Consider the following 15,041-nt stretch of genomic DNA (forward strand, 5'->3'; position numbering starts at 1 on the left):
CACGTCCTCCATGCTCATGCTTGCAACGTGATGCCCGCATTCTCCACCACAATGTGATAAAACACTCCGGGATCGCCTTTGCTGGGGTCAAAGGTCACGTGCATTCAGCATGAAACTCAGGCGCAGAGCTGGGATTCGGGTGTAACTGACCCTGGGTCAGGTTTATTAACGGTGAAAGCAATGCAAAAGGAAATAAAACATAAAACAAATCCTTGCCTGTCCGGCACTAACTAAACAATGGACAACCTAACTACCAACTGGCGGGCTTCTCCCGTCCAGCCAAACCACAGTTGCAGTGGGCACTGCTTCCACTCACGTGTGTCTCTCACACAGACAGGCTCTCTGTATTCCCAGGCTGAGACACTCACACAACCACCTGGCATCCTTTTATATCCACCTCCCATTATTCATTAGCAAACAGGTGCGATACTGACCAGACTAGGCCACATAGGAAAGGAATCTGGGCGAGATTTACCTGCCCTCATCCACTATTCCCACATGATTCTCACAGTACTTAGCGCATAAATTGGCCATGTGAGCCCAACAGCCAGCAAAAAGGCATACCCCCTTTGTTAAGATCCTGACCTAACATGAAACCTCTCCCGGGCTAAAAGCCTACAATTATATGGGCAGGTAGGATCAAGCGCTATTTAAAACCGCCATATGCTGATGGGTGGAGTGCTCAGTCAGAAGGCGTGTATTACAAATACCAAAAGACTGACCAGCACTTCCAAACAGAAAGACAAATGTGAACAGTGTTTCAGAGTACAGCTTTAATTTGATAGTTATATATAGAGCTGCTCTCTTAGCTTGCACCTGTTCACATTTGTCTCTGTTTGGAAGTGACTGTCAGTCTTTTGATATTTGAAGACAGAAGCAACCGGATGAATTCTGAAGTGTACAGGGTTATACTTTATGTTCAGATTCAACCAAATGCAGCAAGGTTGATTGGACGGCTATTCACAGTACAGATGGAATATTCTGCAATGGCCGAGTTAATCACCAGATCTCAACCCCATCGAGCAGCATTTCACATGCTTAAGACAAAACTTAAGGCAAGAAGGCCCAAAAACAAGCAACAACTGAAGTCCGCTGCAGTAAGGTTGCAGAATCTGCTGCGGATCGATCTGCGCGGATTGTCAAAATCCGCAGATAAATCCGCAGGTCAAAAGACCTGCGATTTATCTGCGGATTATCCTGCGGTTTTACCATCTCCACAATGGAAGAGATGGTAAACCGCTGCGGAATCCGCAGAAAGAATTGACATGTCAATTCTTTCTGCGGTTTAGAAACCGCAGAAAATCCGCGCGGAAAATTCCGCAGCATCTGCAGTGTGGTTTCCATTTCCCATAGGGAATAATGGTACTGTACTGTACAGCAGTTTCTGCTGCGGATCCGCAGGGCCAAATCCGCTGCGGAACCGCAGCAGAATCCGCAGCGTGTGCACTCACCCTTAAGGCCGGCAAAGTTTCACAGAGGAGGAAACCCGGCATTTGGTGATGTCCATATCTTCCAGATTTCAGGCAGTCAGTGCTTGCAAAGGATTCTCTACAAAGTATTAAAAATAACATTTTATTTGTGGTAAAGTTAATTTATCCAATTACTTTTGAGCCCCTGAAATGAGGAGGCTTTGTGGAAAATTGGTTGCAATTCCTAAACGTTTCACGGGATATGTTTGTTCAACCTCTTTAATTAAACCTGAAAGTCTCCACTTCTATTTCATCTCAGTTGTTTCATTTTATATATAAAATAGCGGCATGCAGTGCTGAAATCACCAAGATTCTGTCACTGTCCAAATATTGTATTTCTAGACCCAATTGTATATAGAAAATCTGAGTAGAAATAAGCATGGTCCTTGTGTATGTTACGTGTCATATGATATGAAAGATCATTCACAGTTGTTTCCAGGAGTGGGCACTGACAGAGCTTTCAGTACTCAGCTTCTCTACACAAGTACAATGTATTCGATACAAAGCCATCGATATGTGATTGCAGTATAGATTTAATCCAAAGGGTTTTATACAAATTGTTTTGGTGCTGTGACTGACCCCCTAGGCAACAAGTAAAGAATAAAACAAGAAATATGACAAACGGAAATAATGTGAGGGAGAGGTGTAAATTGCAAACATACAAGGACGTCATTAAAGAGGTTGTCCACTACTAGATCAACCCCTTCTTGAACTAAATGTTTGGCCCCGATAAAACAAAAAAACATATACTCACCTCCTGCGCCAACGCCATTCCCGCTGTGTCGGCAGTCGCTCTCCCGGGGACCCTCGTGCAGTGAAGTCCGGGCTGCAGCTGATTTCTGACTTTCTCTTCATGTTCAATCCGTATTTAGGCGTTAACAGCGACTCCAGCGCTGATTGGGCGCAACACCGTCTGAGAACCCTGAGAAGAGTGCCGGCATAGGAGATAGGTTTTTTTCATTTTATCGGGTCCTAATAGTGGACAAACCCCTTTAAAAGACTCATTTAGGAAGAAAAGTCTTTCAGCTATACAAAATTTGACTGAATCTGAGCAGAAAGTATAGGTTTTTATCATTCATCCCCTTACTTCTAACTGCAGTCCCTCCTTGAGTACACACTCGTGACCCAATTCCATTGGAAGCCATACATGCCCATATTATACTGCTGCCTTCGCCATGTTTGATAGACGTGGAATGCTTCAGTTGATGCACCCTCCTTTCATTCTTCATTCTTTTCACATCCCATCACTCTGGGATAAGTTAATCTTGGCTTCATCTTGCCATAGACTGAGTGTATTTTAAAGTAAAACCTCGCATTTGTTACCAACGGTTGCATCTTTAGGTAACCCCCCTGGATTGTCATCCATAAAGTTGGCTCTGATTATACTTTGACAGTGGTCTCAACTTGTCTAAATTCTGTAAAGGGATTTTCTTAACCAAAGAAAGAGTTCTGTGCTCATCTGTGTTCTTCCAGGCCTTTTGATATGGCTGTATCTTTTAGAGAATGCACGGAATTGTGGATCTGGCCAACTCCTAAAGTTTTTGTTATCTCTCTAATGATGATAAAAGACTTAATGATGGCCTCTATCACTTGCCTTGACATCTGTTTGGACCACATATTGACAGTTCCTATCAAATTCAATACTTGGATTCAATTCCAGAACCATTTATCTTCTTAATTTGTCATGAAATAATGAGGAAACTGGCCACAATAGATCATGAAAATGCATATCAGTCAACTGTCCAATTACCTATGAGCTTGTGAAAATGACTGTGATTCCTAAATGATAAACCCCTTGAATTAAAAGTGAAATTCTACACTTCAGTTGCATCTTGGTGGCTTTGTTTCAAATTCATTGTCTTTATTCATAGAGGCTAAATTATACTAAATCTGTGTATGTGCAAATACACTGCTCAAAAAAATAAAGGGAACACTTAAACAACACAATGTAATTCCAAGTCACTTCTGTGAAATTTACCTGTCCAGTTATGAAGCAACAATGATTGTGAATCAATGTCTCCTGCTGTTGTGCAAATGGAACAGACAACAGGTAGAAATGATAAGCAATTAGCAGGATAACCCCTATAAAGGAGTGGTTCTGCAGTGGCTGACCACAGACCATTTCTGTGTTCTCATCCATTTTGGCTGTTGTTTTGGTCACTTTTGCATTTTGTCATTGCTCTCACCCCTGAGATACAGTAACTTGAGGCGTTGTCTACTGTGCAACCCACAGAAGTTGCTCAGGTAGTGTAGCTCATCTAAGATGACACATCATTGCAAGTTGTAGCAATATGGGTAGCTGTGTCTATCAGTACAAGGGTCCAGAGCATGGAGCAGATACCAGGAGACAGGCCAGTACACCAGGTGACTGATGCTTTAATCCAGGTCAGGGAGGAGATCCCTAAGGAGAACATGCCCAGTCATTGTAGGGAGGTCATACAGGCATGTGGAGGCAACACACACTACTGAGCATCATTTCCTTGTCTTGAGACATTTCCACTGAAGTTGGATCAGACTGTAATTTAATTTTCACTTTGATTTTGAGTATCATTCCAAATACAGATCTCTATGGGATATTAGTTTTGATTTGCATTGATCATTTTTGTTTTATTGTTCTCAACACATTCCACTATGTAATGAATGAAAATTTGCAACTGGAATATTTCATTCAGTGATATCTAGGAAGCGGTATTTTAGTGTTCACACATCTAAGAAAAAGATAGATGGCACTCACCGTCTTAAAATTCCAATGCTTTATTAGGACATCTTAAAATTGCAGAGGCAGGAGAGTTTTCAGTGGATACTAAGTTAGGACGACAGCCGTTTTGCACAAATGTGCGCTTCTACGGGTCCCTGGGCAAATGGGAAGTGACAAGGCCCTTATACAAAATGCAAAGGGCCGCCCCACTACCTACAAAAAGCCCCTGCTTTAGATCAAATGAACACAAAAAATTATTACAAAAAACATATTTAAAATTCACACTCAATAAAAAACGGATGAACATAGCAAATTAATTACAAAAATACAGCCATATCCACCTTATCATCATTATAAATGCCTCGTCACTTCCCATTTGCCCAGGGACCCGTAGAAGCGCACATTTGCGCGAGACGGCCGTCATCCTGACTTAGTATCCACTGAAAACTCTCCTGCCTCTGCAATTCCAAGATGTCCTAATAAAGCGTTGGAATTTTAAGACGGTGAGTGCCATCTATCTTTTTCTTAGATGTGTGTATTGCAAAGACTACAGACTCTTTTTGGATGTGCACCTGGTCTATTTGAGATTGGTGTCTTTTAAGTAGCCACGCTTGTGTGGTGCCTGTTATTACGGAGTATATAGGGGCTGTGCCGCATTTCATTTTTCTTTGTGCGGATTTCTGTATTTTAGTGTTCGCTTTATTTTTTTGAGCAGTGTACTTCTGGATGCAATTGTACATCACAAAAGCTTTTGTCTGTATCCTAATTTCCATTATGAGATTTGTGAAGCAGTAGACTGTTTGAAATATTTGAGAATATTAGCGGTCTCATCCCCTCATACACGATGGTTCCTCAAGGAATGAAAACAAGGAGGATTAAAAGGAATTTGTCAACAGGTTTATGATTCCCTACTAAGGGCAGCATAAAATAGAGACATAGATCCTGATTATAGAGCGTTCATCTTCAGGGTATTTCGCTGTAGTTTGGACACAGTTTTTTTTTCTGCTAGTGCTAGTCCTCTGAATGTTCTCTTTTTCATTTTCAGGACAGTTGGATGAATGCTCCTAAGCCACCCATATAAGAATGTAGAAAGTTGAATAAAGTGATATCTTGATATCTGAGATATGATGTCTTATCCATGTTTTTCTTATATGTAAATGAGCTGTTCAGATCTATGGGCCGGACATTGATCTCCCTGAGTATCTGCCTCCAGAGCTAATTGTAATTGAAAGAGAGCGGTGTTACCACTTTGAGAATGTAATGACTGACAGTCTGCAAAACTGATCCACATGTCTCACTCTGATAAAGCCTCTTTTTGTTTAAAGTAAGCTCTGGAGGCAGATTCTCAGGGACATTTGTGTAAGGTCCAGATATCTTAACAGCTCATTTATATATATATATATATATATATATATATATATATATATATATATATATATATAAAAAATTATATATTGTGGTGTAGTTACCACTATGTCAGCTAGGGGGCGCTGTGTGGGTGTCCCAGGACGAGTGTACAGGCACATTCAGTGTGGTAACAGGAGCAGGGTCCTAAATGACCATTATGGGTCTCAAGGTGGGTGGCCTTGGGATGCAGGCTCCAGGGTGTATTGATCAGCAGAGGTACTGCTGATCTTTCTGTTACACTGTGTCAGGTAAGCCTGTGTGTGTCTATACAACCTTTAGTGATGTCATAGCCATGTGATCACCTGTGGGTGTGGTTACAGGGCTATGTAATTGAGGTGTTTGGCACATGTGAGACAGTGTGGAGGGAGTCTGTCTGAGTGTGGACAGACTTCCATGTGTCCAGGTGGGACACTACAGAGAGTGTATATGGGGAGGACTACAGCTCCCAGCATGTGCTGAGACTCTCAGTCCGAGTCTGAAGCCACGGACATTTCTGTTCCTTTGCCTGAAGTGAAGGTTACATTTCAGTGTTATGCTGTCTATGGTTTATGGAGTAATAAACCTGGTGAAATTTTAAAGGAACGTGCCTCATGTTTGTCTCCCGCTGCACCTAAGCGAGTCGAATCCCTTCAATTGGTGACAGACTGCGGCAGCGATTCCCAGAAGCACGTGTGGCAGCGCTGGCGATTCTGAGCCAGGAGAGCAGACGGTCTGACAACCGTGAGTAATACTGACCGAGGTCAGAGAAAGTGACTGTATTAATATTTGTGGGATACCTCTGAGGAGAAGAGGCGTCCAGGAACCTGTGTGGCCGACACAGGTAACAGACAGGAGTCTGTGTTGCACTGACCAGGGTCAGTGAGAGACTGTGTTCCTGGAGGGGTCAGTGAGCAAGGTCCTGGAGGCGTGTGTTGGGCAGTCTCAGGTGGAGACGGATGTCCTGAAGAGCACCCGCTGAGCCCCTGGACCTGGTGAGGCCGGTGTGTTGGGAGACCCTGGGAGGAGGGCTGCTCCCTGAATAGCACCCGTTGCGCCCTGTGTGGTGGACGGTCTCAGGCGGAGACGGTACGTCCTGAATAGCGCATGGACAGGACATGTGAGAGACTGTGCATGTGTTTTTTTTTTTTCTTTTCCTCTGCAAAACCTGAAGGTGCTTGCTGTGGCTCAGTGGGGTCACGAAGGTCTTGCAGCACAGGGACCTGGTGTTTTCTTTAAGGGATCTGCCCTGGGAGCATTGGTAGCAGACACTGTCTGTCTACACCATCCTGCTGCAGCTTTATTGCATATGACTAAGCGGATACAGTAGTTGTGGCTTTACACAACTATTAAGGGTGAGTACCCTGTATTATTGCTGCATAACCCATTATACCTGCACTGGTAAGGCCCTATGGGTGCACTTTTGTGGCTTTTTTATCTTTGAGGGTGACAAGCGGCTTCCAGTAACCCGGCGGGGTTACGAAGGTGACAAGCGGCTTCCGGTGGATCGGCGGGTCCACGAAGATGGCGCAGCAGGAGCTGCAGTGACACCAGCCGCTGTGTATGTGTGTGAACAGCAGCCGGAGGTGCCGGTGATCAGTGACAGCAGGAGCTGTGGTGGTGCCAGCAAAGACTTGTGTGGTATCGTTAAAAGACAAACTGTACTGTGTGAACTGTGGCCTAAGAGGTTCTGCAGGACGGACATGGGGAAATCCCAAAAGGGGGCGGTGACCCAAAAGGGGGCGGTGACCCAAATTGCAGTGGTAACCCAAAAAGGGGTGGAGTCCCAAAAGGGGGCGGTGACCCAAGTTGGAGTGGTAACCCAAAAAGGGGTGGAGTTCCAAAAGGGGGCGGTGACCCAAATTGGAGTGGCAACCCAAAGTGGGGTGGTGGTCCAGAAAGGGGCCAAGTGTGAAGAAGTGACAACACTGGGTGACTCAGTAGATATGTCTGGAGTACCGCAGTGTATGTGCAGGTCTTTTTCAGAATGTGGAATATCCTTTCCGGGTAGTAATGACGGGCCACAGATGTGTACAGTGATGCTGCACCGGGAAGGAGCCTTTGGTCGGCTGGACTCAGAGAGTCAGGTGACTCTGACAGGAACGCCTCTCGTTTTCTCTCGGGCCGAGAAAAACGTCAGGGTTCGCTGTAAACACGGGGTCACTGTGAACTACGCAGTAGACACAGTAGTGTTTGAGGGGACCAAAGGTGGTGAGTGCCAAGGTAGTGGGATACCACGGGACTTAGTCTATGCCTGGGAGAGGGGCCGGGACTTTCTTTTGTTTGATGACGTTTGGTCGGACGATGGAGATGCTTCGACTGTGGGGCAAGCAGACACTGAGACAGTGACGGCTCCTGACGTGGACAGGTCAGAGGTAGAACTGACCGGAAGAAGGACATCTGCCCAACTGACGGACCTGACGTCTCGTGATAAGACAGATGGTGGGCTGGGAGATGAGACTACTGGTCTAGACACATTGGTGCTGGACGGTAACTGGAGGGTTCACTCGACTGGTGTGACTGACCCAGTGGTACCCTTTGATGATATAATTAAAGAGGTAGTGGTGAGACACGTGCTGGCCAAAAGAGAACAAGATCATGAGATACAGCTGATAAAGGAGACTGTAACAGAACATGTCGAACGGGAAAGAGTCCTAAGGCAAGCAGCTGAGCACAGAGTGGATGAGCTGGAGAAGGAAGTCTCTGAGCTCAGAGGTCACCTGTCAGCATGTAAAACCATGAACAAGACCCTGTTGGAAGATATGGAGGTGCTCAGAGAGGCCCAAGAGAAGCATCAACAGGAGATTCTCAGGAGAGAGGATCAGCGTCGCTACCTGGCAGAGGAGCGAGATAAAGTTCTGCAAGAACTCAGAGGAGTAGTAAAAGGTCTTCTACAGGAGAAGAAGTGGATGGGCGAAGACGTACAGCGGCCTTGCCCGACTGATAGCAAGGCAGAACTGCCAAAGCCCATCTTGGAAAAGGGTCCTGAAGACTGTAAATCTCAGGAAGATGGTGAGCCAAGAGCTGCACAAGACAGTCACCCGGTCTTGGCAGATACCTTGAGGGAAGTGTCCGTGGGGAACCCAGAGCCATCTGTCCAGGATGAGAGCAAGTCCATGACCTTCAAGTGCGTGATGGAGGTACCCGAAGACGTGCGAGAAGCGTGTGCCAGCGAAGGTGTGCATGAGACCTTTAAAAAGGCAGTAAAGGCCTATAGTGTGAGCTGGGCACCAGAAACAGACCAGTTGGTGATACTGGCAGAAACGGAAGACACAGAGAGAAGGGTGGCTGTCCTGAAGGAGATGCACCTACAATGTCTCCGCACGAAACAGATGCTCGTGGAGCGTAATAGGAAAGCCGCTCGACGTCTGGAGCTTGCAAGGGAAGCGCAAAGTCGGCTGGGCTTTGCGGAAGACATAATTCCGGTACCCAAAAATCTGGTGGGGAAAGTTGTTGGCAGACTTGGAAAGGTAATGCAGGAGATGGTGAATCGATCCAGTGTGAAGAGAGTGAGGATCCCACCTGCTGCTGAAATCCAAGTCGCTGTTGAAGATGACATGGTTCCTGTCATTGTGGTTGGTTCGGTGGAAAGCATTGGGAAGCTTCGCATGCTCCTGGAATATCGGGTAGCGTACCTGAAGGAGATTGAGCAGCTAAGACAGGATCGACTGCAGGTGAATAAGCAGATACAGAATGTCAGGTGGCGTCCCCCTCCAACCCAAGGTGTAAGGACCCGAAGGGATCCTCCAAGGAATGAAAGGACAGGTAGTCGAAGGCAAGAACGTCGAGAGTCCGCAAGTGGCCGGTCTAATCTTAGTAACATAGGCACGAGACTTGGTGGTGGACATAGCGACAGAGGGTCAGACTCAGACCAGCCAGTTGGCCCAGCTGGACGTGGGACTCATGACCGTGCGAACTGGGAGAGCCAGTCAGTGAGAGGTCGCGTGATGGAGCACACTGCAGACAGGCGGAGACTAAAGAGTGTCTGGTCACACTGACGGACGTTGACGGGAAGGCCCAAGGCCGAGATACTGACCGCTGGGGGCAGGGGAGGCCTAACGTAAATATGCAGTATGAGTACCGAAACAGACGGAGATGGTCCTCCCGACTGGTAGGGCAAGGTGACATGGGTGCCAGGTCTCAAGATCCCTGGGTGATGTCATGTGTTCAACCCCACAAGTTTGAACAGAGGGGGGAGGTATGTGGTGTAGTTACCACTATGTCAGCTAGGGGGAGCTGTGTGGGTGTCCCAGGATGAGTGTACAGGCACATTCAGTGTGGTAACAGGAGCAGGGTCCTAAATGACCATTATGGGTCTCAAGGTGGGTGGCCTTGGGATGCAGGCTCCAGGGTGTATTGATCAGCAGAGGTACTGCTGATCTTTCTGTTACACTGTGTCAGGGAAGCCTGTGTGTGTCTATACAACCTTTAGTGATGTCATAGCCATGTGATCACCTGTGGGTGTGGTTACAGGGCTATGTAATTGAGGTGTTTGGCACATGTGAGACAGTGTGGAGGGAGTCTGTCTGAGTGTGGACAGACTTCCATGTGTCCAGGTGGGACACTACAGAGAGTGTATATGGGGAGGACTACAGCTCCCAGCATGTGCTGAGACTCTCAGTCCGAGTCTGAAGCCACGGACATTTCTGTTCCTTTGCCTGAAGTGAAGGTTACATTTCAGTGTTATGATGTCTATGGTTTATGGAGTAATAAACCTGGTGAAATTTTAAAGGAACGTGCCTCATGTTTGTCTCCCGCTGCACCTAAGCGAGTCGAATCCCTACAATATATAAAAAAAAATGTTTTTCTCTGGAATAAGAACGCAGAGATCAAGGTATCATTTTCTCAGCTTCCTATGATCTGCATGCCTACGTAGATGGTTTAGGGGGGTTGATCCTACTGACAGATTTCCTTTAAAAATATTTCATAGCGTGAATAATTTCACAATGTTCACCAGTATCTTCTTTATCGTCAATGTAAACATGCTTGCAATTGTTCTTTGCCTGGGTGAGAATAGTTATAATATATTTTGAAAATTATGACAGGTCAGTGGATTCACAAATTTAACCCTCGTGAAACTGCGCTGCGTGACTTCTACATAGATGAGCAAACATCTGTTTCGGTTCCAATGATGTCAGCCAGCAATGTCCCCGTGAGATATGGCCTAGACTCTGATTTTAACTGCAAGGTGAGAAAAGTACCTTCTCTATCTCTCAGAAATTCATTGGAGAGTAATATGCCAAGTTCTTACGCTGCTTCAGCTCCTTTCCTGCTTAACTCATGTTGTTAGCTTCCAATTAATGTGTACACTAGACCAGAAGCTTGCCTCTTGTCCTTCACAATCTCCTTCTAGCTCTTAGTGATGATGACTGGCTGCAGAAAGTGAGGAGACAAGCTGCCAAGTAATTGTTGCATGCACACACAAAACAAGTGTGGGATCACAAAGAGTGATCTGCTTTGGAAACAATTTTTCTGTCTTTCATCATCAACATATCATTAAAGAAGCAAAGGGGGTGTCCACTACTTGAGCAACACCTTCTTAAATGCCTGAGTCCCTGAATAAAATAAACACTGGTATTCACCTCCTGCATTGTTCCAGTGATGTTGACGCTCTGTGCTCTATCTTCTGTCTGACAAATGTTGTGTCATGTCAGTGATGCAGCCAATCAGTGACTGCTACTCATTAATATTTCGTCAATGGACTTCAACTATGACGAGATAGTAAAGACAGCAGCCAGGCAGAGACAACCAGAGACAAAATAGTAGAGGCAGCAGTCTGGCAGCGATGCCAGAGACAGAGCGCATGTTTCTATTGCCATGAACTATCATATATATATATATATACTCGATGGAGGCCCGATGCTATCGCATCGGGAGGGCGATAATGTCACGATATTGATATTTGCTTTTTAAAGGGGTTTTCCCATGATCAAAAGTTCATTGTAAAAATTGTCTGTGTCTTACTGTGTACAAAACATACCATAGCTCCTGGGCAGGGGAGGAAGCAAAAGACAATACCGACATTACAGTAGGAGATCGCAGAGTATACATTTTGTGAGGTAAAATATTGTTTAAAAACAGTCATTGAAATATTTTACCTCACAAAATGAATTCTCTGTGATCACCTGCTGTAATGTTAGTATTGTTTTTTGCTTCCTCCCCTGCCCAGGAGCTGTGGTATGTTCTGTACACGGTCAGACACAGACAATTTTTAAAATGAACTTTTGTTTGTGGGAAAACCCCTTTAATGTGACAGTCTTCCTCTGCCTGTAGACACATCGCACATCTGCCGCCGGGATCAGCCGAATGACTTCGCATGCGCTCCTCTTGTACAAAGATGGCGGCGGTCAGTGAATCATTCGGCTGATCCCGGCGGCGGTGTATTCGTGACGGTGTTCCACTGGTGGTACTGTGCAAGAGGCTGCGTACGATGTATACAGTGTGTGTTTTGCGTGCAGCATATACAGAGTGTGTGTGTGGTGTGTACGGCGTATACAGTACTGTGTGTGTGTGGTGCATACGGCATATACAGTGTGTGTTTGTATGTAGTGCGTACGGCGTATACAGTGTGTGTGTGTGCTGCGATGGTGTTCCGCTGGTGGTACCGCGCAAGAGGCTGGTACCACCAGCAGTTTCCATATTGAAACACCCATCACTTGGGTGTCCCAATAAGGCGGTCGGTGAACTTCCGCCGCTTGGAATTCTGGGATCCGGACACATCTGGACGGAACAGGATGTGAAGACATTACAAGGTAAGTATATATTAAGATATAATATAATATACATAGACCCTTTATGGCCTGAACAGATGTGTACTTGGCTTAATGATATCTTCTTCCAACTAGTTTCCCCAATGTTTTAGTCATTTAGGATTTTTTCTGGGAATTCCTTCAATCAGGACAAGAAAGGGAGACCATAAGTCGTAATGCAATGAGGATAACAGCTCAAGGCAATATGTCCCCACCTAGCCCCCAATATACAATATGAGCCGCCACACAGCCCTGAACATACAGTATTAATCCACACACAGCACCTTACATACAACATGAGTCCACACACAGCCCCTACATACAGTTTGAGCCCCCACATAGCTACCTATATACAGTATAAGCCCCATATAACTCCCTATATACAGTATGAGCCCCCATATAGCTACCTAGATACAGTATGAGCACTGACATAACTCCCTATAGAGTATAAGCGTCACATAGCTCCCTATTTACAGTATTAGTCCCATATAGCCTCCTATATACAGTATAAGACTGCACATAGCCTCCTATATACAGTATGAGCCACAATTAGCCTCCTATATGCAGTGAGTCCGCACATAGCCTCCTATATACAGTATGAGCCCACACATAGCATCCTATATGCAATGAGCCCGCACATAGCATCCTATATACAGTATTAGCACAGCATACGGTGGGTATGGAAATTATTCAGACCCCTTTTAAATTTTTCACTTTCTTTGCAGCCATTTGGTAAATTCAAAAAAAGTTCATTTTTTCTCTCAATGTATACTCTGCACCCTATCGTGACTGAAAAAAAACAAATGTAGAAATTTTTGCAAATTTATTAAAAAAGAAAAACTGAAATATCACATGGTCATAAGTATTCAGACCCTTGCTCAGACATTCATATTTAAGTCATATGCTGTCCATTTCCTTGTGATCCTCCTTGAGATGGTTCTACTCCTTCATTGGAGTCCAGCTGTGTTTAGTCAAACCAATAGGACTTGATTTGTAAAGGCACACACCTGTCTATATAAGACCTCACAGCTCACAGTGCATGTCAGACCAAATGAGAATCATGAGGTCAAAGAAACTGGCCCTGGCCAAGGAGCACAGAGACAGAATTTTGGCAAGGCGCAGATCTGGCCAAGGTTACAAAAGAATTTCTGCAGTACTCAAGGTTCCTAAGAGCACAGTGGCCTCCATAATCCTTAAATGGAAGATGTTTGGGACCACCAGAAGTCTTCCTAGACCTGGCCGTCCAGCCAAACTGAGCAATCGTGGGAGAAGAGCCTTGGTGAGAGAGGTAAAGAAAAACTCCAAGATCACTGTGGCCGAGTTCCACAGATTAAGTAGAGATATGGGAGAAAGTTCCACAAAGTCAACTGTCACTGCAGCCCTCCACCAGCCGAGCCTTTATGGCAGAGTGGCCCAACAGAAGCCTCTCCTCAGTGCAAGATATATGAAAGCCCACATAGAGTTTGCTAAAAAAAAACACATGTATTACTCGCAGACTATGAGAAATAACATTCTCTGGTCTGATGAGACGAAGACAGAATTTTTTGGTGATAATTCTAAGCATTATGTGTGGAAAAAAAACAGGCGCTGCTCATTACCTGCCCAATACAATCCCAACAGTGAAACATGGTGGTGGCAGCATCATGCTATGAGGGTGTTTATCAGCTGCAGAGACAGAATGACAGGTTGCAATTGAAGGACACATGAATGCGGCCAAGTACAGAGATATCCTGGATGAAAACCTCTTCCAGAGTGCTCTGGACCTCAGACTTGGCCGAAGGTTCACCTTCGAACAAGACAATGACTCTAAGCACACAGCTAAAATAATGAAGGAGTGGCTTCAGAACAACTCTGTGACCATTCTTGACTGGCCCAGCCAGAGCCCTGACCTAAACCCAATTCAACATCTTTGGAGAGACCTGAAAATGGCTGTCCACCATTGTAAGCTTGCAAGCAGGGACCTCACTCCTAATGTCACTGTTTAAATTGTCTTAACTTGTATTGAGCTTATTGCCTGTACATGTCCCCGCTTAATTGTAAAGTGCTGCGGAATATGTTGGCGCTATATAAATAAAAATTATTATTATTATTATTAATGTTCACCATCCAACCTGACGGAACTGGAGAGGATCTGCAAGGAAGAATGGCAGAGGATCCCCAAGTCCAGGTGTGAAAAACTTGTTGCATCATTCCCAAGAAGACTCATGGCTGTACTAGCTCAAAAGAGTACTTCTACTCAATACTGACAAAGGGTCTGAATACTTATGACCATGTGATTTTTTTCAGTTTTTCTTTTTTAATAAATTTGCAAAAATGTCTACATTTGTTTTTTTTTAGTCAAGATGGGGTGCAGAGTGTACATTAATCAGAAAAGAATGAACTTTTTTGAATTTACCAATTGGCTGCAATGATACAAAGAGTGAAAACATTAAAGGGGTCTGAATACTTTCCATACTCACTGTAGCCTCCTATATACAGTATGGGCCCCCACAAAACCTCCTATATACAGTATTAGCCTGCACATAGCCTCCTTTCTACATTATGAGGCCCCACATAGACTCCTATATACAGTATGAGCCCGCACATAGCCACCTGTATATAGGGTGAGCCTGCACATAGCCTCCTACATACAGTATGAGCCCCCCACATAGCCTCCTATGTACAGTATTATCCGGCATATAGCCTCCTACATACAGCATAAGCTCGCATATAGCCTCCTGTATACAGTGCGAGCCCCAGTAT

General features: G+C 45.0%; 1 protein-coding gene across 2 annotated transcripts in view; it reads left to right on the forward strand.

Moving 5' to 3' along the window:
* SERPINF1 (serpin family F member 1) overlaps nt 1-15,041 on the forward strand; it is a 111,719-nt gene that overhangs the window by 78,414 nt on the left and 18,264 nt on the right. For both annotated transcript variants that reach the window (XM_073565684.1, XM_073565685.1), the window contains one exon: nt 10,596-10,738. In XM_073565684.1, coding sequence (XP_073421785.1) covers nt 10,596-10,738 — 143 coding nt within the window. The remainder of the gene's footprint in view (nt 1-10,595; nt 10,739-15,041) is intronic.

This window comes from Dendrobates tinctorius, unplaced genomic scaffold (genome assembly GCF_039654945.1).
Source record: "Dendrobates tinctorius isolate UK_male_01 unplaced genomic scaffold, ASM3965494v1 ptg000016l, whole genome shotgun sequence".
NCBI classification, from domain to species: Eukaryota; Metazoa; Chordata; class Amphibia; order Anura; family Dendrobatidae; genus Dendrobates; species Dendrobates tinctorius.